Here is a 21811-nt window from a genome sequence, read left to right as displayed (position 1 = left end):
CTGAAGTCTAATGGGAACACCATGAATTACATTCTCTAGTTCAACATTAATTGAACACACGGTGCATAGAAAACATACTTACTCAGAGCTTTTTTCAGTTCTTTGCTCTATCTGTTCAATTAGAGACTGCGAAAGAAGAAAAGACGCCACATTTGACACTTTTAAATGGCAAGTATAAACACCATCAGTTACCTAAAAATATCACCCAAATATACAACAGTTCATGTAGCAATTATAGGATTTTCTCTAATTTTTTTTTTAACTCATTCACAGGATGTGGGCTTTGCTGGCTGGGCCAGCATTTATTGCACATCCCTAGTTGCCCTTGAGAAGAAGTGAGTTGCTTTCTTGACCTGCTGCAGTCCATGTGGTGTAGGTACACCCACAGTGCTGTTAGGGAGTTCCAGGATTTTGATCCAGCAACAGTGTAGGAACGGCAATATATTTCCAAGTCAGGATGGTTATTGATCTGAAGCGAACTTCCAGCTGATGGTGTTCCCATGTGTCTGCTGCCCTTGTCCTTCTAGATGGTAGTGGTTGTGGGTATGGAAGGTGCTGTCTAAGGAGCCTTGGTGAATTCCTGCAGTGCATCTTGTAGATGGTACACAGTGCTGCCACTGTGCGTCGATGGTGGAGGGAGTGAATATTTGTGGATGTGGTGCCAAGTGTCCTGGATGGTGTCAAGTTTCTTGAATGTTGTTGGAGCTGCACTCATCCAGGCAAGTGGGGAGTATTCCATCACACTCCTAACTTGTTCCTTGTAGATGGTGGACAGGCTTTGGGAAGTCAGGAGGTGGGTTACTCATCACACGATTCCTAGCCTCATTTATTACTAATACAACTACAGTTCACATCTGCATCACTGGATTCTCTGGCTGTGCAATGTGTTCCAAGGTGTCCAGTCTGATGGGTCACAGGATGCCCTGCTGTGCATTGTGCATTGGTAGCAAGTTGGGTCCCAGCTGTCCAGCACACTGTCATGGGCACCACGGGCCGCCGGTGCTGAGTGTGCCATGGGCTGCTGTCCGTTAGGAGTGTTGTACCATGTCACAAACAAGATATCAGCTAATATTCCATGGTGCTATGTGCAGAGAAGCTGTAATTGTCAGGCTGCTTCTCCCTATTCTTTCATTCTTTCTATCTCACTCTATGGTTTTCTATTTCTTGACATTTTCTTATTCGGCTTGCTTCTTCCACATTTTGCTCATTGTGATATCTGGCTGTTTTCCCCACTCTTTCTGAATGTTTTGACAGTACTTTCCTTTATTGTACAATGTATCCCAATCTCTCTATGCAGTTCTTACATTACCAAGATTTGACAAGTAACATAGGTTGGAAAGGCCTGGGAAGCAAGCTCCAAGAAAAGCGATACCTTTCCTTACAAGCCTTGGTGTGAATGAATTGCTGGTTGGCCATTGGTACCTTTCTCTACCTGTCTATTTTTGATGAATTAGTTAACAGATAGTGGAATTTCTGGCAAGTTAGATAACAGCATGATGAACAATAATATGTAACCTTGCCCATAGACTCTGGGTGCCTACAAATGTCTTCATTTCCATGTGCACAATGCTTACCCGCACTTTAGGAGCTGCAGCTCTGAACTTCACATAAAATAATGTAAAGGCATTATCGGTGTTGGATATAACCGAGGGGTCCTGTCAGAAAAAAAGAATTTGAAATTCAAATTTAAAAAACTAATTTAACATATACACCCTGATATGCTTATAAAAACATAAAAATGGATTATTTGAACCATGATGCTTTCATCAAGATTTCTAACAGACTATGCTCAGTAAAATTTGACAACTTTTATCAGTATTTTGGCACTATGCATGTGCAGTTCACATTTTTTTAACATGTGGTTTGAACTCAATGTAAGAGCCTTAGTGAATTGATTAAGCTAAACCATAAGCAAGGTGCTGTGGCATGGGTCATAGGGAGTCATAGTCAAGTGCAAAACTCAACTGAAGTGAGATCAAAGACTGTAGGGCAATTGGACAAGGGCATGTAGCCCCAATTCAGTTTCTATTTTGAAGTTCTACATTCTTTCCATACATATATATATTTCCATTGTGAATCGCTCTAACTCTGTTTACCTATGGAAAGTTTTTTTCCTTTATTCTTTCATGGGATCTGAGCGTCACTGGCTAGGCCAGCATTTATTGCCTATCTCTAATTACCCTTGAAAGGTTGTGGTGAGCTGCCTTCTTGAACCACTGCAGTTCATGTAGGGTAGGTACACCCACAGTGCTGTTAGGGAGGGAGTTCCAGGATTTTGATCCAGCGACAGTGAAGGAATATGCTGTCATTCCAATTTTGACTTCTTACCAGAGGTAGCCTTGCTGTTGCTCCTGGTTGGGGGAATGGAGGGGTGAAAAATGGGTGGGAATTTTTCCTTCCCCTATAGTTGTTAAGATTAGATTTGCTTGCTTTCCTTTTCAGATAAAAATGGGCTGCTCCTTTTATTCTGTTCTGCCGTTTCCCACTGTTCTCTGGCCACATTTATCTCTCAAACATCACAAAAGATTCTCTGGTCACATATCTCTTTGCTGTTTGCACAGCCATGCTGTGAGCAAACTGGTTGCCAAACTTCCCTAACTTCCAACAGGGGTACCACTTCAGAATATTTTATTGGCTGTAAAGTGTTTTCTAATGACTAGAGGTTGTGAAAAGCAAGAAGTTTGTTCTTTTAGGGTTCACTCAAGGTGCTATCTGGTTAGGTTAGGTGGTGCCCCTTGTTTTCAAATTTGTCACATAGCCTCACATTACAAGGCCCAAATAGTTTCAGTAACTTGGGAATTCTGTGACCTGTTTTTAATTTATCACCATTTACAGGAAAGCCCTACTTGGGAGCAGAGGGTAAGATGAGAGCCTTAGTTAGACATCTTAACGTTCAGACTAGAGTGACACGAAGATCTTATATAATGATTGGGAGGGTTCTGCTCCTCCAGCCTCCCAAACCTTTAACAAAAACAAAAATACTTGGGAAAAACTCAGCAGGTTTGACAGCATCTGCGGAGAGGAATACAGTTAACGTTTCGAGTCCGAATGACTCTTCATCAGAACTGAGGGAATAAGAAATGAGGTGAAATATAAGCCGGTTGAGGGGGGTGGGACAGGTAGAACTGGATAGAGGGCCAGTGATAGGTGGAGACAAAGGAGAGATTGTCAAAGATGTCATAGACAAAAGGACAAAGGGGTGTTAACGGTGGTGATATTAGCTAAGAAATGTGATAATGGTGACATTCTCCCAAATCTTTAGTCAGAGTGGGGCAGACAGCCAAGTCTTGTATCTTCACTCCATACATACTTGATAAAGCTCTCCTTGTAAATCAGATGACTGCTTGCTAACAAAAGTTAGTTCTAAGTTAGTGCTAAACAAAACATCAGTGCAATATTTTTATACTGAATAATCACACTAAGACACGTTATTAAATCTGTATTATAGTAACAATCTTACCCTTTTTGTTAACTGAGTGGAGAGGTTCTGAAGTGTGTTCACAGTGTAGGTCTTCATAAGGTGCATAGCTTTGGATAGGCATTGCTTAAACTTTGCTAAATAAACAGGATAATCTCTAAATCCAGGCTGTAAATAAAGCAAGTAATAATTAAATCTAATCATGCCATAAAGAAACCTTTGAACAAAGCGAATAGAATGACATAGTTACACTGCCCAGACCAACACATGCCCAGCAAAAACACCCAGTCCACCTACAGTGACAGATTAACACCCGGTCCGCCCCAGTCCCGGCATTAACACCCGGTCCGCTCCAGTCCCAGCATTGACACCCGGTCCGCCCCGGCCCCAGCCCCAGTCCCGGCATTGACACACGGTCCGCCCCGGCCCCAGCCCCAGTCCCGGCATTGACACCCGGTCCGCCCCGGCCCCGGCATTAACACCCGGTCCGCCCCAGCCCCGGCATTGACACCCGGTCCGCCCCAGCCCCGGCATTGACACCCGGTCCGCCCCAGCCCCAGCCCCAGTCCCGGCATTGACACCCGGTCCGCCCCGGCCCCAGCCCCAGTCCCGGCATTGACACCCGGTCCGCCCCAGCCCCGGCATTGACACCCGGTCCGCCCCAGCCCCGGCATTGACACCCGGTCCGCCCCAGCCCCAGCATTAACACCCGCTCCGCCCCAGTCCCAGCATTGACACCCGGTCCGCCCCGGCCCCAGCCCCAGTCCCGGCATTGACACCCGGTCCGCCCCGGCCCCAGCCCCAGTCCCGGCATTGACACCCGGTCCGCCCCGGCCCCAGCCCCAGTCCCGGCATTGACACCCGGTCCGCCCCGGCCCCAGCCCCAGTCCCGGCATTGACACCCGGTCCGCCCCGGCCCCAGCCCCAGTCCCGGCATTGACACCCGGTCCGCCCCGGCCCCAGCCCCAGTCCCGGCATTGACACCCGGTCCGCCCCGGCCCCAGCCCCAGTCCCGGCATTAACACCCGGTCCGCCCCAGCCCCAGCATTAACACCCGGTCAGCCCCGGCCCAAGACAGTCCCGGCATTAACACCCGGCCCAAGACAGTCCCGGCATTAACACCCGGCCCAAGACAGTCCCGGCATTAACACCCGGCCCAAGACAGTCCCGGCATTAACACCCGGCCCAAGACAGTCCCGGCATTAACACCCGGCCCAAGACAGTCCCGGCATTAACACCCGGCCCAAGACAGTCCCGGCATTAACACCCGGCCCAAGACAGTCCCGGCATTAACACCCGGCCCAAGACAGTCCCGGCATTAACACCCGGCCCAAGACAGTCCCGGCATTAACACCCGGCCCAAGACAGTCCCGGCATTAACACCCGGCCCAAGACAGTCCCGGCATTAACACCCGGCCCAAGACAGTCCCGGCAATAACAGCCGGCCCAGCGCAGGCCAGGCAATAACAGCCGGCCCAGCGCAGGCCAGGCAATAACAGCCGGCCCAGCGCAGGCCAGGCAATAACAGCCGGCCCAGCGCAGGCCAGGCAATAACAGCCGGCCCAGCGCAGGCCAGGCAATAACAGCCGGCTCAGCGCAGGCCCGGCAATAACAGCCGGCTCAGCGCAGGCCCGGCAATAACAGCCGGCCCAGCGCAGGCCCGGCAATAAAAGCCGGCCCAGCGCAGGCCCGGCAATAACAGCCGGCCCAGCGCAGGCCCGGCAATAACAACCGGTCCGGCGCGGGCCCGGCAATAACAACCGGTCCGGCGCGGGCCCGGCTATAACACCCGGTCCGGCGCGGGCCCGGCAATAACACCCGGTCCGGCGCGGGCCCGGCTATAACACCCGGTCCGGCGCGGGCCCGGCTATAACACCCGGTCCGGCGCGGGCCCGGCTATAACACCCGGTCCGGCGCGGGCCCGGCAATAACACCCGGTCCGGCGCGGGCCCGGCAATAACACCCGGTCCGGCGCGGGCCCGGCAATAACACCCGGTCCGGCGCAGGCCCGGCAATAACACCCGGTCCGGCGCAGGCCCGGCAATAACACCCGGTCCGGCGCAGGCCCGGCAATAACACCCGGTCCGGCGCAGGCCCGGCAATAACACCCGGTCCGGCGCAGGCCCGGCAATAACACCCGGTCCGGCGCAGGCCCGGCAATAACACCCGGTCCGGCGCAGGCCCGGCAATAACACCCGGTCCGGCGCAGGCCCGGCAATAACACCCGGTCCGGCGCAGGCCCGGCAATAACACCCGGTCCAGCACAGGCCCGGCAATAACACCCGGTCCAGCGCAGGCCCGGCAATAACACCCGGCCCAGCGCAGGCCCGGCAATAACACCCGGTTCAGCGCAGGCCGGCTATAACACCCGGTCCAACGCAGGCCCGGCAATAACACCCGGTCCAACGCAGGCCCAGCAATAACACCCGGTCCAACACAGACCCAGCAATAACAAACAGACCAACACAGACCCAGCAATAACAGACTAATACTGAAATATCCAATCTCACTCTGGAGTTCTTACTACTAAGGGCCAAATGGTCTCCTTCTGCGCTGCATTTGTCTATGATTTAACAGGGCTACTGCTATACAATGCTCTAAAAATGTAAGCTCTCACTGCACGCCATACACATTACAGAAAATACATGATCTACAAGATACATTAAATCTCTCTGTTAAAGAATCAAAAGCAGGGGCTGCAGATTGTAACGAAATTCAGCCTGATAATAGTAGTGCAAATAAAATGACTTACATGTGATGACACATAGGTTATACAGTCATCCAACTTGGCCAACGTCGGTATAAATCCTTCACTGTTCACAGATAACGTGGGTGAATTCAGTTTCTAGGGTGACAGCAAAATATGTCAGGATGTCATTTCTACTCCAGTTGCAAGCACATTAAGGTTTGAATGGAAGGACACAACAGTACCAATTTCCTATTGAAAGGATTAAGTGGTCAATTCACATTTGGATACCTTGCTTATAATGTGTAACAAACATAAACTGAATCAGACATTTGTACTTTGACAAATCCTGTTTTGAACATTTTCTTTACATAGACAACAGTTGATACACTAAAATGTGTTGGGAAATAGGTGAGACTTACAACAATTCCAAGTCTCACCTGGAAGGGTGTGAAGGCTGCATATCAACTGAAACTTTCAAAACAGAGATCGGTAGGTTTTGTTAGGTAACAGCAAAGGTGTGAAAAGAAAATTGAGATGCAGATCTGCCGTGATCTAATAGAATGATGCAACAGGCTCAAGGGCTCATTCTAGAATGGCTTATTCCTGTTCCTATCTTCCCAAGTGTGTGCAATGGGTAGGACTTCTAATATTGCTAGCAGATCTTCAATTACATTATTGGCAACAAGTTGGAGAATATGTTGCTTTGCCATCCCCACGACCACGACAATAGTTCTGCCTGCCCCAACCCTCCGCCCCATCGGGTACCATCTGCATCAAAGCCTTAAAATCTCTTAAAAGGTCACCAAGTGAAAATAGGCTTAGTTTGTTAAGACACTTAATGTCTGGGAGGGCTTTTAATTTGTTTTGGGGATGTAGGTTGATACTGGTAAAGCAGCATTTATCATCAATGCTCAGTTGCCCCGAGGATATTAAAAGGCAACCACATAGTTGGCATAGTAAAAGGAACTGGAGCCAAATGTAAAGCAGATTAGATTGGTGGGACTTAGGGAGGAAGGCAGGAAAGAGGACATTCATCTCCCTGAGGATATTAATGAAACAGTTGTGAATTTACAACAATCCAGCAGATCTCAATTGTCATTTTTTGTCTTGTTCCAGCCCACAAAAAGAGGATTGGCTGAATTCAACTTCAACACTTGACATGGTGAAATTTGATCTCATGACCTCAGGGCGGCTGGTCTAGTATCATCATAACTAGGTTACTGTGCCCTTGTATCATAAAATCAGTTCAAGGTTCAGTACTGCATGAAGATTTAGACGTTTGGAGGACAGCTTCAAGGAGGAAAAAGGATTGGCAATTCCAGCACATCCTGGAAAATGTCAGCCAGTGCTGGATCACTGTGCGTTAACTGGTAAACAGTTCTTCCAACTGGAGACCAGCAGACAGTAAGATTTTGTGCATCAGGTTGTCTTTTCACAAGTTCAACTTCAAGACGGATAATACAACATAGAACAGACTTCACAATGAAACTTAAAACAGATCATGCATCAGCGACACATACCGTGTTTATGTTTTCTAACTCATTGAAATATGAAAGCTTCTGCTGAATACTCTCAGCGAGGTCAACCAGTTCCGACTGAGGAAAAAAAAATACATCAGAACTCAAACTAACCATGTAAAGATAGTTCATTATCTTCAGCAACACAACTTTTTACATTTAGAAAAGGTGCGTTTCACCAGAAACCCAATTATCACCTTCAAGTCTTTCAATGCTATACATCAAGCTTCATAGACCACGTTAAGTACCAAACAATGGAGTTTCAGGGCTACAAGTAAAGCTTAAATGGGTATTCTCATTAACATGCACATATCTCAAATTGCTAACACTAACAGATCCTTGGTGTTGAGTCAACAATTATCCAACCATGAGGTAAAGCACTAAAGAGAAGTCTCTGCAACCATATAACCCCACAAATCTAAGGTAAGCTAAACCAACAAATAAGTGCAAATAGGGCTAAAACAAAAACAAAAACAGAATTACCTGGAAAAACTCAGCAGGTCTGGCAGCATCGGCGGAGAAGAAAAGAGTTGACATTTCGAGTCCTCATGACCCTGCGACAGAACTCCAAGTCATGAGGACTCGAAACGTCAACTCTTTTCTTCTCCGCCGATGCTGCCAGACCTGCTGAGTTTTTCCAGGTAATTCTGTTTTTGTTTTGGATTTCCAGCATCCACAGTTTTTTTTGTTTTTATGCAAATAGGGCTACCCTGTCAGGAGCTCAGGGCCACTGAAGAATTTATCTGTGTTTTAGTCAGCATATAACAAAAATCTTATCCCTGGTAAAATTGAAGTTACCCCCTTCCATAAAAGGTTCTGCAATGATGCCATCCTCAGAGTGAAGGGACATGGAACATATTTTCCTTTGTTCACTAATATTAGAGGAAGAAATCAGCAGGAATACAAAACATTTTCCCCTCTTTATATACAATGTCCTGTTAGCCAATGTTAACAAAGGGGTATAAGTCCATGTTACATCACAACTGAGCCCTGAAAAAAACAAGTTACAAATGCAGGGGATGGGAACAGAAAGCAAACAAGAACATATCCACAATCCCAAGAATTTAGCAAAAGCTATATTTATTCCAGGAGGAAGGTGGACAGTCAATATATGTACTGGCTGGATATGGAATACTGTATATTAGTCATAGAACACACATATCTCCATTTACTTTTCTCTCTTGCTATTACTCTTAAATGTGCTCTTCTCCACATCTTAGCTCAATTCTTTACCCTTTCTTCCAACCCATCAAAAATGCTTCGTATCAATTGTTTCTACCCTCTATTATCTACCTTAGGGGCATTTGGTGTTACAATGAAGCACTCCAGTAACCTTTTACAGATATGCGTTCCACACACCAATTATTTGCTACATGCAAAAAACATGTAATTACTCCACACACCAAACTCTAAGCTATGCCCCAACAATGCTTTCCTACCTGTTCCCGCAGGAGTTGCTCACAAGCCTCATGTAGTGTGCCTGTCTTGGTGGATACAAAAAGATATTGCTTCTGCAAAGATTCCAAGTGTAGCAAGGCTGTGTTGACATCATTCAGTATTGCATCGCACTGCTCCTGAAAGCCATACAGATAATCCCTCATTTCTCTAAAACAAAAAGCAAAAAAATGGTTACACTCTAACCTATATAATCTGCAGTGTGATTAGTGCATTAGACTCAGCAATACCCAAGAGATAATACAGGAAAGGGAGCCTGAAATACAGAACCTATCCGACAAAGGATCACAGTTTGATGGCCCTGCTCACAGACAACAAATCCTCTGTACTTGTTGAGCACACACTTTCAGTTCTCTGCTATATCTGGACAAGTTTTCTGCTCAAGATGAAGGATATCAGTGCTGGAGAAAAGATACATTTCCTATAAAACAGTTTTGTTTCAGGAATGGTACATTCTCTCTATTGCTCCAATAACATGCCTACCATAAACTGGGTAACCCTTAATTCATCAGTGTGACATTTCCATTCCCCACACCAACTCACTTTGCGCTCAATCTGAGGCTGTCAATTAGTAGATTGCAAGCAGTTTGTACTTATGCACTCATGAGAACCAGAAGTCTCTCCAGACAGAGAAGAGACTTTCATCCCAGCCTAAGGTCCGAGTGTACAAGAACACTACCCAAAGCAATACCCACAGCAGTCAGTTTATATAGGTCTTTGTTGTAACAGTGTCTATTTAACCCAGCACTCTTTTAAAGGAGTGCTCACTTTTAAACTCCTGACAGTCTACAATTTAAAAATTCCGTTGCTTCAATTTTAACACTACAGCTAAAAAGCTTTTACTGCTTTCTAACTTCTATACAGTGTGGACTATTCCCCTTAATTCAAAGTCACTCAATTCAAGCTGGCAAAACAATGTTATTTTTACACTAAGTTCCTATTTTGCCATGATACTTCTATTGTTTAATTCAAGTTATTGAATAACTTGATCATTTAAACCGAAAAAAAAACACACTTTGAATTATCAAGTAGGCTTGTAGTTAAAAAGCATCATAGATTACACAACATAGTCAGGACATGGTGTGGAGCCCCAGAATGCTGCACCAGTGAAATCCCAATCTTAGATTGGCTGCAATGAAGTGGCACTAAGCAGAGACCAGTGTTTCTCGTGGGGTAGGATGCAAAGGGAAAGAGAGGGAACCATCCTTTCATCTCTACTGGCAGCTATTATGGGTTCCTGAGAGCAGGCTCCTGATTCCACCCGTTGGTAAACAGAGACAATGAAAGTTCAGAAGGAAATATAAAGGGAATTGCTACTTCATGAAAAGACAAAGAGAAATCACTATATTACCCTGTGATCAATGCTTATACACAGCCAGCATCCAATTTTACTATAAGTACATTGCCCAACAATTATTTTTCATGCTCCAATGGTTAGCAAGAGGGAACATGTACCTGTATTTTGTTCCTTCATCTTGATCCATCTGTGTCTGTATCTTGGAGAACCACGAATAGAACTGCAAGGAAGAGGAAAAACAAGCTTATTTATTTAGCTGAGGTGATTAGTAATGCCTTCCACAAAGCACCTAGTTGGAAATCTTGCTATAAAAGGGTGTAAATAAAGGAACTGAGCAAACAATTCCTTCAGACAGCTAACAACAATGGGTCCAATGGCCTTCTTTGTTCCATAAAGTTCTATGACACTGTAAACTGGGGTTAACAGAAAGTGAGGTGCAATGTGGACTGAGGCTTAATTTTGAATTCAGTGCCTACCAGCTCATGGAGCACAAAAGGTTTGCTGTCTCCTTTCTATCTAGTCATGGCCAGAGAATCTTTTGCAATGGCCTTGTTTCCCATTCTCACATCTGGAGTTCCTAAGGGTCTATCCTTGGGCCCCTCCATCTCTCATCTACATGCTGTCCACCACTGACATCATCCAAAAGCACACCAGGTTCCACATGTTACTGACATCCAGGTCTCCCTCACTACCACCCCTCTCGACCCCTCTACTGTCTCTGATTTGTCCCAATGCCTGAAATTTTCTCCAATTAAATACTGAAGTGACTAGAGCCCCTGTCTTTGGTCACTACCATAATCTCCGTTTTCTAGCCACTAATGCCATCCATCTCCCTAGCCATTTTAAGTTAAAAGTGCTATAAGCAACAGCTAGTCCACTCAAGTTCCCATGGACATTTCTCAATGTGGTTTCTACATTACTTGTATAGGTCAGTGCCACCGCCACAGAAGACAATAATAACTTTCTTTTATTCATTCACGGGATGTGGGCTTTGCTGGCTGGGCCAGCATTTATTACCCATCCCTAGTTGTCCTTGAGAAGGTGGTGATGAGCTGTCTTCTTGAACTGCTGCAGTCCATGTGGTGTAGGTACACCCACAGTGCTGTTGGAAAGAGAGTTCCAGGATTTTGACCCAGCAACAGTGAAGGAACGAAAGTATATTTCCATGTCAGGATGGTGAGCAACTTGGAGGGGAACATTCAAGTGGTGGTGTTCCCCTCTATCTGCTACCCTTGTCCTTCTAGACGGTAGTGGTTATGGGTTCGGACTGACTGGATGAGGACATATGTCAATTTTCCTCAACTTATGGAGTAAAACTTTTTTGTTATTTTTTTTGCCAAATTGAGAAGCTTAATGGCTATATACCAGGAAGCTTTTCAAATTATGCTTCATGAAATCTACTAACTGATTTAAATGAGGATGGAGCTAATGCTTGTATTAATTCATTTATTTAAAACAGAAAATCTAGCCACAGAATCCCAAAAATGTAACCAAAGATATTTACACAGGAACACATAAAAGAGGATCAGTGGGTATTTATGAAACTGAGTACACAGCTATTTGACAGCGCTGAATATCTTTTGTTACACTAGAAATGATCCTTTTGTTTAACATTATGATCCCATGTTTAATGCACGTATTCTCGACCTTCCCTTTCCATTCTGTTAAGACAAAAGCGAAAGGCGATTATTTGAAGTTTAACTCTTTCATGTCCTAACAATAAATGCATCCATTCTGCTTGTAGCAGTCTGTAATTACCTGCTGAGCAGTTTCAATTTTCTCATTTTCCATGTCTAAGGCAGTAAAGCCTTTGAGAAGAATATCCTCAGTAGATTCAGGAACTGCAGTTGTAAGAGGTACAGTGATGGATCTCGATGCCAGGCTGCAAAGGTCCTCAATTGGCAGCTGTTGGAAACATAACAGTGATACGGGTGGTTTAATTATTCATACAGCAAGCTAGGGGTACAGTAGTCAAATAGGTCTGGTAGTGGACTAGCAACCCAGAGGTCATGAGTTCAAGTCCCACCATGGCAAGCCCCTCAAGAGTTTGATAGAATCTGGATATTTATTGGTCAGCACCCCAAAGAAGCCATGAAAACTGCTGGATTATTGTACAAACCCAATTAATGTCCTTCAGGGAAAAGCTCCACACTACCTATTTGACTCTTAATGGTCAAAGGTAACCAACAGTGGCTAATAACGAATGCTGCTGGTTCAATATCTTCCACACCCCAAAAACAACAGAGTGCTGCAATGATCACAAATACATTGGCAATTGCTCATTTGCTATTAGCAATTTATCAAAAATCTGGTAATAGTTATTTTCTTGAGTTGACTTTGAGCTAGAAATTGAATCAATACTGTCAGCAGTACAGCCAGTAGTTGAGCTAGTGATTTGATGTAGACCACTCAGAAAGCAGCATTTTCAACATGAAACTATTACAATGAGTTGAAAATTGCACCATTAGTTTTATACCAGTTAAAACTAAACAGCTCCCATCCCCTTATCCACGCAGGGTACAACGTCTTTGGAAGTACTTGGCCCACTTATAGTATATGACTGGAGAGAGAAAATTTGCCCTCTTGCCCTTGTGTGTTGTCTGTGTATCATTCGCCTGGCGAAGGCTCAACTAGTCCAATTTTTTTCTGGCCAGCCTCCCTTCTTTAACAAACTTCAACTCATCCAAAATTCTGCTGCCTGTATCCAAATTTGATTGGATGGACTTTTCCATAGTTTTGTTTTTTTGTACAAGTCCTGGGATCATTCTCAGTAAAGAAAAGCCAAGGAGTATACCAGCAGGTATACAAGCGTATGTGAGTAGATGGTATGAGGAAAGGGCCACACCCTTTTAACGCCAAATCATCAGAATCATGAATAGTGCAATGCTACTTAAATATTGTATTGTATTAATTCTCATGGTTAAATAAAATTATAACTGCTTGGTATATATTGGTATATTCAGCCTTGAACTATTGAAGAGGCAGTCTAAAGGGACTTCAAATGTGTTACGACTGAATATCATCATTATACTTTTGGAAGATGTCATGCCTTTGGAGAATGTCACTAAGGGACAGCATGTGGATGAGAAACAGGAAGATGCAAATGGTAGATCTTGAAGGTAACAGTGTAGGTTTGGGAATATAAGGAGTAAGAGTAATAAGGGCATGGAATATCAGCTTTGTCAACTCCACTTTCTTGTTATAACTCTATATCTCTCAATGCGCTTACCGCAAAAGAACCTGTTGATCTCAGTCTTGAATATACTCAGTGATTGAGCATATGCAGGAAACAAAGCCATTGCAGGAGATTCTCTGGCTACAATTAGATGGGTAAGATTGGAACCATGCAAGATCAGCCCCACTCCTCCTGATGCTCCACGAAAGTGCCTTGGGATATTTTAATACATTCATCTAGGGCTTTTAAATAAGTTTGGTCAGTTGCCCTATTTGAATTGCATGTGCTGGCAGAGGCTGATTTTGTTTTAAAAGGCAACACTGTTGCCTTGTGATGGATAACTCCTGAACCAGAACACCAAGATCTATTAGCATCTGCAACTTGAGAAATACAGCAGTAGTGCGAACAAGGATTGAAACATTATATGTGGGGTCTGAGGCTCCACAATACATGCCTCTATGGTCGATGGGAATAGTTTGGCTGCCCCTGCCTTAAAGCACACCGAGAGTATAGAAAACTTGATGAAACTTTATCCTGCCAATGATGATTTGGATAACAACATTGACATGAAAAACATCCCTTGGCACTTCAATGAGTCAAATGAGTTTAATGTGAGGGGTGAATAAAGGTTTTTTTTTAGGTGAAATGAATTCTAAATATAGTTTTACAGGATGTGAAGGAGGTACAAAGGCAGAGGGGTTTAAGGAGGGGATTGCAGAGCCTGGCCCAAGCTAGCTGACGATATGGTCACCAGAGTGGGTTCAACAATTGGCTAGTCTAAGTCCCTACTGCTAGTGATAAAACATTTAAAATCTGAAAGTCCAACTGATTTGAGATAAAGTAACTCTTACCTTAAATAACTGGCTCAATGGATTTTTGACAAAATGGGCTGGATTTTGTAGTCAGTGGCAAAGCAATGGCACGTACTGCTGACCTCAGAAAGCTGTCCAGAAAGATCGAGTGATCTCTGTGGTGTGGACTTTCACTTCCTGGCTGTTTCTGGCACCAAGTCAAGGGATCTTCAGGTGTGCCGCAGCAGTGATGTCAGCAAGTAGGGTAAGCAGCCAATCACAATGAAGCATTTTCACAGACAGCAAACCCAGGAAGTAAAAATAACTGAATCCCTTCACTTTTAATTTTGTATCTTTATAGAATAGCAAAATAAATGAGGACATACATATGAGATTAAGGTGGAAGATAAAATATCAAACTAACCAAAAAGAAAGCTATGTGGAAATTCTGATCATAATTGAGACATTTGACATTCAACAAATATAAAATTACTCTTTCAGGGTCAATTTCAGGGTGGTCAACAGCCTTTAAAAATCTACCTACATCCCAATTGATAGGGTGCAACTCTTTCACAGGTTTTTAAACTAGAATCAAGAATTGCTTTTAAAAAGTACAGCAAAACTTGGAACAGTAGACTCTCCACAAAGTACATACCGACCTGGGGTGAAGCACTGAACAAAGCATTAAGCAGGGATTCTGTTCCCAATTTGTATATACAGAGACTGGGTGAGGAGTGAACCTACATCGGTCAAGTTAACAGCAATCACTTTGGGGGATTGAACTGATCATGAGTATGTCCACTCTAAATGCTCTCTCCCAGCACAACCCAATTTACATGGATTAATTTTGTGACTGTACTGATGGCTGTTTCTCCACAGTTCAAGTTGAGATAGTGTAACAATTTCACTTGCCTTCCACTCTACCAGAAATAAGAACTTGCATTTCTACAGTGCATTTCATGACCTCAGCATATCCCTCAGTACTTTACAGCCAATGAAGTACTTTTAAAGTGTAGTCACTGTTTTAATGTCAGAAACGTGGTAGTCAATTTTCACATAGTAAGGTCCCACAAACAGCAATCTGATAGTGACCATACATACATACAAATGAGGAGGAATTGGCCACTCAGCCCCTCAGATCTGCTCTGCTATTCAATAGGATCATGGCTGATCAATCCCACATTCCTGCCTACCCCCAATTACCTTTCACCCCCTTGTTAACCAAGGGTGTATCTAGCTTTGCCTTACTCCATTTCAGTGATGTTGATTGAGGGATAAATATTGAACTGGACACTGGGGTAGAATTCCCAAGCTCTTTTTCAGAAAAGCGCGAGGGGATATTTTACATCCACAACAGGAGGCAAATGGCACTTCAGTTTACACAGCACCTCTGACAGTGCAGTATTCCCTCAATACTGCGCTGGAAGTATCGGCCTGGATTATGTGCTCATTCTCTGGAGTGGACCCACCTCTTCCTCATTTAGACGTGCAAGTGCTAAGCCACGGCTAACATATTGGATCCTGGTGACAACTCTGCCTGTATAGAACTATATGAATTGGCAAGATAAGGAAGAGATGCACAATATAAACATCAGAGGGAGGGAAATCAGATACTTCACATTCAAATAGTGAGAAACCAATCACTTCCAACAGAATATGAGTTTGTTGATGCCAGCGAATTTGTCCAACCACAGAACTATAAGTTAGTTCTGCATTGGATTCCTGCAAAAAAAACTGCTCCAATCCTCCATTATTCCTCCATAGGGTTCAGGACAGAACCTAAACTCCAGCACGGTAATATGGGGTGCTGCACTGTCTGAGATGCCATCTTTCAAATGAGACATGAAACCCTGCTACCCTTTCAAAAGAACCCATGACAACCATCCAAGAGTAGGGAATTCTCAGTCAACATGACCAAAACAACCTGGCTGCTCATTTATCACACAGCTGGTTGTGGGACTGAGCTGTGAGCAAGTTAGCTGCCATGTTTCTTACATTACAACAGAGACGACAGTTCAGAAGAACTTCATTAGCCATTTCAGGCCATGATGAGGTTGGGAAAGGCACTTTATTTATGCATTTTCTTTTGCGTTTTATATGCAACATGTACTAAATGCAATCCCTTTCATCACACAATCCCTTTACTATACACTAATCCATTAGGAAAATAGAAGGATTATTTTGTAGCAGTTCTGTTCTGATCCAAATATTAGTTTGATAAACATCCATTAGCAGACAAAATGTAATAGCTTGTATCAGCACTTAAAAACAAAACTCCCACCAGTTCACATTCCCTCCGTTTTCTACCCTTCCACCTCTAGGCATTGTCTCTCTGTGTTTTGGGCACCGACTGATACCTTACCCAAATACCATGCTTACAGTGCTAGCCTAGATATCATGTGGTGCCAAGCTATTCGGTCACCAGAAGTGGATGAGAGTCACAGCTCAATCTGATATTTCCCTATCTGACAGACTTCAAGCGGGAGTCACTGAATAACGATCAACAGAGCAGGAACTTAGGTTGGTACGCCCCCTGTAATTCCGAACTAACGAGTGACAGTGGCTGAGATCAGCAAACTCAGCATTAACCAGGGATCTGGGGTCTCTTGGTTTGTATATATCAGCAATCTACCGGATTAACTGGCTCGGCCAAAGGGGCAGGTTATCCGAAGGCTACTTTAGGTTGGTTTTCAGTTCATGCCCTTTAGGAAGAACAAACAAAGGACCATCTTGCACTCATGTGCAACTTGTTAAAACTTTGTGTTTCTTTCAGTCAATAATTCAACCAGTTCACTGCAGCAACTGGTCATTAAAGAATACAAGGCGTGTGGTGAGTTTGGTATCCAAACACAGGTTAGGGAGAACATGAGTGGAAGATGAGGCAGGGTGAGGGGGAGACAGGTGAGAGGTGCCCAGGAGAGGGGATTGGAGTGGGAGGTGAGGGGGAGAAGGGGGGAATGAGGATGGGGGCAGGCGGGCAGGTGGGGGGATCAATGATGGGGGGGGGATTGAGGATGTGGGCGGGTGGAGGGGGGATTTAAGGATGGGGGCGGGCAGGTGGGGGTGGGATTTGAGGACGGGGGCAGGGGGAGGTTGAGGATGAGGATGGGGGGAGGTTGAGGAGGCGGGTTGGGGGCCGAGAGGCGGGTCGGGGGCCGAGACGAGGGGGGGGGGGTTTGACACGCGGGGGGAGGATGTTGAGACACGGGGAGGATGGAGTATGGTTGGACATGGGGGGTGGGGGGGATTGAGACCCAGGGCGGGGTGGGGGGGGGGGGGGGGGGGGCGGTGGGGGTGAGACATGGGGGGGGGGGGGGGGGGGCTGAGACATGGGGGGGGGGGGGGGCTGAGACATGGGGGGGGGGGGGGGCTGAGACATGGGGGGGGTGGGGGTGAGACACGGGGAGGGGGGGGTTGAGACACGGGGAGGGGGGGGTTGAGACACGGGGAGGGGGGGGCTGAGACATGGGGAGGGGGCGTTGCTGAGACATGGGGAGGGGGCGTTGCTGAGACATGGGGAGGGGGGGGTTGAGACACGGGGAGGATGGGGGGTGGTTGGGACACGGTGTGGGGGGGGGGGGGGGGAGTTGGGCTTGGGGCGGCGTTGGGCTGAGGGGGGGGCAGGGTTGGTCCGGGGGTTGGGGGGGGGGGCGTCATTGGGCTGCGGAGGGGTTGAGACACTAGGGGTGTTGAGATGCGGGAGGAGGGGGGGCGTTGAGACGCGGGGGGAGGGGGGCGTTGAGACATGGGGGGAGGGGGGTGTTGAAACGCAGGGGGAGGGGGGCATTGAGACGCGGGGGCGAGGGGGGGCGTGTTGAGACGCGGGGGGGGTTGAGACGTGGCGGGGTTGAGACGCAGGGGGGTTGAGACACTGGGCGGGGGAAAACGGGGTGTGGTTGGACGTGGGGGGTGGGGGGGTTGAGACACGGGGAGAATGAGGGATGGTTGGGCTGCGGGGGGGGGGTTGTTGGGCCACGATGGGGGGTTGAGACCCGGGGAGGGGGGTGTTGAGACACGGAGAGGGGGTGTTGAGACACGGAGAGGGGGTGTTGAGACACGGAGAGGGGGTGTTGAGACACGGAGAGGGGGTGTTGAGACACGGAGAGGGGGTGTTGAGACACGGAGAGGGGGTGTTGAGACACGGAGAGGGGGTGTTGAGACACGGAGAGGGGGTGTTGAGACACGGAGAGGGGGTGTTGAGACACGGAGAGGGGGTGTTGAGACACGGAGAGGGGGTGTTGAGACACGGAGAGGGGGTGTTGAGACACGGAGAGGGGGTGTTGAGACACGGAGAGGGGGTGTTGAGACACGGAGAGGGGGTGTTGAGACACGGAGAGGGGGTGTTGAGACACGGAGAGGGGGTGTTGAGACACGGAGAGGGGGTGTTGAGACACGGAGAGGGGGTGTTGAGACACGGAGAGGGGGTGTTGAGACACGGAGAGGGGGTGTTGAGACACGGAGAGGGGGTGTTGAGACACGGAGAGGGGGTGTTGAGACACGGAGAGGGGGTGTTGAGACACGGAGAGGGGGTGTTGAGACACGGAGAGGGTGGGCTGAGGCGCCGGGGGGGGGGTCGAGGCACGGCGGGGGGGGTCGAGGCGTGGGAGGGTTGAGATGCGGTGGGGGTTGAGATGCGGTGGGGGTTGAGACACGGGGAGGGTGGGGGCTGGTTGCGTCATGTGGGGTTAGGTCGCGGGGGCGCTTTGAGACGCGGGGGGTTGAGATGCGGGATGGGAGTTCAGATGTTGGGGGGGTTGAGACACAGGAGGGGAGTCGAGACGTGGGGGATATTGACACGTGGGGCGGGGTTGAGACGTGGGGGTGAGGTGGAGAAGTGGGGCGGGAGAGGATGAGTTGGGGGGAGGTGGAGGGTGAGTTGGGGGTGCAGGGGGAAGGCTGTTGGGGTGTTAAGTTGGGGGGGGAGGGCGCGTGGGGGGAGGGCGCGTGAGGGGGTGGGGGAAGGTGAGTCATGGGGGGGAGGGGGAGGGCAAGTCGTGGGGGGAGGGCGGAAGGCGAGTCAAGGGAGGGCGGAAGGCGAGTCTGGGGAGGGCAGAGGGCGAGGGTCGGGGGGAGAGCGCAGGGCGAGAGCCGGGGGAGGGCGCAGGGCGAGAGTCAGTTGGGGGAGGGCGCAGGGCGAGAGTCAGTTGGGGGAGGGCGCAGGGCGAGAGTCGGTTGGGGGAGGGCGCAGGGCGAGAGTCGGTTGGGGGAGGGCGCAGGGCGAGAGTCGGTTGGGGGAGGGCGCAGGGCGAGAGTCGGTTGGGGGAGGGCGCAGGGCGAGAGTCGGTTGGGGGAGGGCGCAGGGCGAGAGTCGGTTGGGGGACGGCGCAGGGCGAGAGTCGGTTGGGGGAGGGCGCAGGGCGAGAGTCGGTTGGGGGAGGGCGAGAGTTGGGGGGGGCGAGAGTCGGGGGGGGGGGCGAGAGTCGGGGGGGGGGGCGAGAGTCAGGGGGGGGCGAGAGTCGGGGGGGAGGGCGAGAGTCGGGGGGGGGGGCGAGAGTCGGGGGGGGGCGAGAGTCGGGGGGGGGGCGAGAGTCGGGGGGGGAGGGCGAGAGTCGGGGGGGGAGGGCGAGAGTCGGGGGGGAGGGCGAGAGTCGGGGGGGAGGGAGAGTCGGGGGGTGAGGGAGAGTCGGGGGGTGAGGGAGAGTCGGGGGGTGAGGGCGAGAGTCGGGGGGGAGGGCGAGAGTCGGGGGGGGCGAGAGTCGGGGGGGGGCGAGAGTCGGGGGGGGCGAGAGTCGGGGGGGGCGAGAGTCGGGGGGGCGAGAGTCGGGGGGGCGAGAGTCGGGGGGGGCGAGAGTCGGGGGGGGCGAGAGTCGGGGGGGGGCGAGAGTCGGGGGGGGCGAGAGTCGGGGGGGGGCGAGAGTCGGGGGGGGCGAGAGTCGGGGGGGCGAGAGTCGGGGAGCGAGAGTCGGGGGAGCGAGAGTCGGGGGGGCGAGAGTCGGGGGGGCGAGAGTCGGGGGGGGCGAGAGTCGGGGGGGGCGAGAGTCGGGGGGGCGAGAGTCGGGGGGGCGAGAGTCGGGGGGGCGAGAGTCGGGGTGGGCGAGAGTCGGGGTGGGCGAGGGCGAGGTGGTGGGCGAGGGCGAGGTGGTGGGCGAGGGGGAGGTGGTGGGCGAGGGGGAGGTGGTGGGCGAGGGGGAGGAGGAGGGCGAGTCGGGGGGAGGGGGAGGGCGAGTCGGGGGGAGGGGGAGGGCGAGTCGGGGGGAGGGGGAGGGCGAGTCGGGGGGAGGGGGAGGGCGAGTCGGGGGGAGGGGGAGGGCGAGTCGGGGGGAGGGGGAGGGCGAGTCGGGGGGAGGGGGAGGGCGAGTCGGGGGGAGGGGGAGGGCGAGTCGGGGGGAGGGGGAGGGCGAGTCGGGGGGAGGGGGAGGGCGAGTCGGGGGGAGGGGGAGGGCGAGTCGGGGGGAGGGGGAGGGCGAGTCGGGGGGAGGGGGAGGGCGAGTCGGGGGGAGGGGGAGGGCGAGTCGGGGGGAGGGGGAGGGCGAGTCGGGGGGAGGGGGAGGGCGAGTCGGGGGGAGGGGGAGGGCGAGTCGGGGGGAGGGGGAGGGCGAGTCGGGGGGAGGGGGAGGGCGAGTCGGGGGGAGGGGGAGGGCGAGTCGGGGGGAGGGGGAGGGCGAGTCGGGGGGAGGGGGAGGGCGAGTCGGGGGGAGGGGGAGGGCGAGTCGGGGGGAGGGGGAGGGCGAGTCGGGGGGAGGGGGAGGGCGAGTCGGGGGGAGGGGGAGGGCGAGTCGGGGGGAGGGGGAGGGCGAGTCGGGGGGAGGGGGAGGGCGAGTCGGGGGGAGGGGGAGGGCGAGTCGGGGGGAGGGGGAGGGCGAGTCGGGGGGAGGGGGAGGGCGAGTCGGGGGGAGGGGGAGGGCGAGTCGGGGGGAGGGGGAGGGCGAGTCGGGGGGAGGGGGAGGGCGAGTCGGGGGGAGGGGGGAGGGCGAGTCGGGGGGAGGGGGGAGGGCGAGTCGGGGGAGGGGGGAGGGCGAGTCGGGGGGAGGGGGAGGGCGAGTCGGGGGGAGGGGGAGGGCGAGTCGGGGGGAGGGGGAGGGCGAGTCGGGGGAGGGGGAGGGCGAGTCGGGGGAGGGGGAGGGCGAGTCGGGGGAGGGGGAGGGCGAGTCGGGGGGAGGGGAAGGGCGGAGGGCGAGTCGGGGGGAGGGCGAGTCGGGGGGAGGGCGAGTCGGGCGGAGGGCGAGTCGGGGGGAGGGCGAGTCGGGGGGAGGGCGAGTCGGGGGGATGAGGGCGAGTCGGGGGGAGGGCGAGTCGGGGGGGAGGGCGAGTCGGGGGGAGGGCGAGAGTCGGGGGGGAGGCGAGGCGGGGGGGAGGCGAGGCGGGGGGGAGGCGAGGCGGGGGGGAGGCGAGTCGGGGGGGAGGCGAGTCGGGGGGGAGGGGGAGGGCGAGTCGGGGGGAGGGGAGGGCGAGTCGGGTGGAGGGCGAGAGTCGGGGGGGGAGGCGAGGCGGGTGGGAGGCGAGTCGAGGGGGGAGGCGAGTCGGGGGGG

The 21811-nt window shown here is 50.7% G+C and overlaps 1 protein-coding gene across 1 annotated transcript in view; it reads right to left on the bottom strand.

The window, feature by feature from the left end:
• cog3 (component of oligomeric golgi complex 3) overlaps positions 1-21811 on the bottom strand; it is a 69011-nt gene that overhangs the window by 40088 nt on the left and 7112 nt on the right. The window contains exons 2-9 of the mRNA XM_041210955.1: positions 12135-12281; positions 10535-10596; positions 9064-9229; positions 7628-7702; positions 6171-6263; positions 3461-3586; positions 1575-1655; positions 83-126 (exon numbers count right to left, since the gene is read on the bottom strand). Coding sequence (XP_041066889.1) covers positions 83-126; positions 1575-1655; positions 3461-3586; positions 6171-6263; positions 7628-7702; positions 9064-9229; positions 10535-10596; positions 12135-12281 — 794 coding nt within the window. The remainder of the gene's footprint in view (positions 1-82; positions 127-1574; positions 1656-3460; positions 3587-6170; positions 6264-7627; positions 7703-9063; positions 9230-10534; positions 10597-12134; positions 12282-21811) is intronic.

The sequence above is a fragment of the Carcharodon carcharias genome, chromosome 18 (assembly GCF_017639515.1).
Source record: "Carcharodon carcharias isolate sCarCar2 chromosome 18, sCarCar2.pri, whole genome shotgun sequence".
Taxonomy (NCBI): domain Eukaryota; kingdom Metazoa; phylum Chordata; class Chondrichthyes; order Lamniformes; family Lamnidae; genus Carcharodon; species Carcharodon carcharias.
Note: the sequence above shows the minus strand (reverse complement) of the source record. Positions and strands in the feature narration are given on the sequence as shown.